This window comes from Eimeria mitis, genomic scaffold (assembly GCF_000499745.2).
Source record: "Eimeria mitis Houghton genomic scaffold, Emh_scaff7283, whole genome shotgun sequence".
Lineage (NCBI taxonomy): Eukaryota > Apicomplexa > Conoidasida > Eucoccidiorida > Eimeriidae > Eimeria > Eimeria mitis.
Window position 1 is genome coordinate 1 of NW_024015973.1, and position 2,402 is coordinate 2,402.

The following is a 2,402-nucleotide window of genomic DNA, read 5'->3' on the forward strand; positions in this document are numbered from 1 at the left end:
TTTTTTTTTTTTTTTTTATTTCTTTTTCTCTCTCTCTCTTACTTTATTTATATTTGTATTAGGAGGAGGAAGACAGTTGTTGTTTATATATTTTTTTGCTGTTTCTCTCGCCGCCTCAGCCAGTGTATCGTCAGCTCTGAGGGGAGAAGCCCAGGTGTCTAGACGGGCTGTACGAATCTTGTTCAGGGTTTGTAAACAATCTATACACAAAATATATTTTTATTTTATTTTATTTTATTTTATTTTATTTTATTTTATTATATTTTATATTATATTATTTTTATATTATATTGTTTTTTTTTAATTATAATATGTGAAAAAATTAAGTTAAATTGAAATACAAGAAATACAAAGAAAGATAAAAACAGAAATAAATAAATACAAATAAAAAAATAAATAAATAAATATAAATAAAAACATAAATAAATACAAATAAAAACAAATAAATACAAATTATGATGAGGCAGAGAAAACACAACAAAAGGCAAGCCAACACGAGAAAGAGAAAAAAAAAATAAAAATAAATAAAAATAAATAAATAAGAGACAGAAACGGAGGGAAACACCACCAGCAACAACAGACAGAAGAAAGAGATGAAGATACACCCCAGCACCACAAACACAATAAAAAAAAACGAGACAAACATAAAAACAGCAGCAAAGGAAAGAAAAATAAAAAAATATTTTATTGTCTGTCGCATGCATGCATGCATGCATGCATGCATGCAGTGTATCTTTTTTTTTTTTTATTGTGTTGGTGTCTCACGAGCTGTGATTTCTTCTACATGAGGGGGGCCAGAGGGTGCTGCTGCTGCTGCTGCTGCTGGTGCTGCTGCTGCTGCTGCTGCTTCTGGATGTGTGTGTGGCGTAATAGTCTGCATGCGCGGGGGCTGGTGAGGCCCTGCTGTTGTTGTCTCTGTAGATGACTCTGCTGCAGTGTTTGATTGCTGCTGCTGCTGCTGCTGCTGCTGCTGCTGCTGCTCAGCTGCTGTTTCTGCTGCTGTAGCTGCTGCCTGCTTCGACTCGCCTGCTGACTCTGCGGCCTCTGCAGCACTTTCAGCAGCTGTTGCTTGCTGCTGCTGCTGCTGCTGCTGCTGCTGCTGCTGCTTGGCTGCTTCTGTGTTGCTGCTTGCTGCTTCTTTCTCTGAAGCAGAAGAGCTCACAGCAGCAGACTCTCCCGCGCCTGCTGCAGTCTCGGCCTCGCTGCTGGAAGCCTCAGCAGCGGCCTGCTGCTGCTGCTGCTGCTGCTGCTGCTGCTGCGGTTTCTGTTCTGTTTGTTGTCGTTCAGACTGTGATGCCTCTTCTTCGTCTCCTTCTTTGCTGGAGGCTGATTCTGCCTCCTCTGTGTTGCTGCTGCTTTCTTCTGAGGGTGTTGCTGCAGCAGCGGTGCTGCTGAGCTCAAGGAGCGAACCGGTGGTCTGTTGCAGCGGCAGGAAGATAGATCTGCCTTCTGCTGCAGCTGACCAGTGGACCACTGCAGCCATGGCTGCTGAAAACAGCAAAATTCCCTCGGATTTCATTTTTTTTGGGTTTTTATAAAAGGCAAGAAACTGCACAAAGGCGGCTCGCGACCCCCCCGGCTGACGACGAAAGCGGAGTAAATGAGCCAAAAAGGAGGTGGTTTCAGAGTTTAAATTAAAGATCTTTTGATTAAAAAGAATAAAAAGAAGTTTTTGCGGTTTTTTATTGGGTTTTAACTCGGTTTTATTGCTCCTTTTGCCTCAGTTTCATCACTGCGGTAGTCGACAAGCCAATGTTGAATGCGGGCAGCCGCTATAGAACCGCTGCGGTGTCTGTACAGCTTCGATATCTTTGAGTCTTCGGCCATTGTTTACGGTTTATAAATAAAATAAATTAAATATTTTAATATATTCTTTAATAAAATACAAATTTATTTCTGTTTTCTCTTTATTAAACTCTTATATACATAAATTCAACACCCTCCCTGCCCGGTGCCCGTCGGCCCTGCTGAGAGAGTGAGGACCTTCCGTGCACAACACGGGGTGTATAGGCAGCTTTTTTTTGTGTAAAAAACATTTTAAAAATAAAAATAAAATAATTTTTATTTTAAAAATATTAAATTAAAGAGAAAAACACATAAAATTTGCATTTATTTTCGCTCTCTTCTCCCCGCCGGTCTACACAAAGAAATAGATGAAAATAATTTATATAAACTTCTTTCTATCTACCCTTCACTAACACAAAATTATAATACAAAAAAATTCAAAATATTCAATTTGCTTCGTTTTCTTAGATTACAGGGGGCAGGCCACAAACCCTCAGTGGTAGAGATAAGATACATATGCATACGGAGTTTATGTATATTGTATATTGTTTGTGTGTGCTTATATATATAGATAACGTGCATATATATATAATATATATATATATATATATATATAT

General features: G+C 38.7%; 1 protein-coding gene across 1 annotated transcript; it reads right to left on the reverse strand.

The window, feature by feature from the left end:
- Positions 1-745: 745 nt before the first annotated feature.
- On the reverse strand, positions 746-1,483 carry EMH_0090920 (uncharacterized protein; the record flags this gene model as incomplete). The annotated part of the gene is made up of 1 exon (XM_038023010.1): positions 746-1,483. One exon carries the CDS (start codon positions 1,481-1,483, stop codon positions 746-748), a length of 738 nt encoding a protein of 245 aa, XP_037878864.1.
- Between the last annotated feature and the right edge of the window lie 919 nt (positions 1,484-2,402).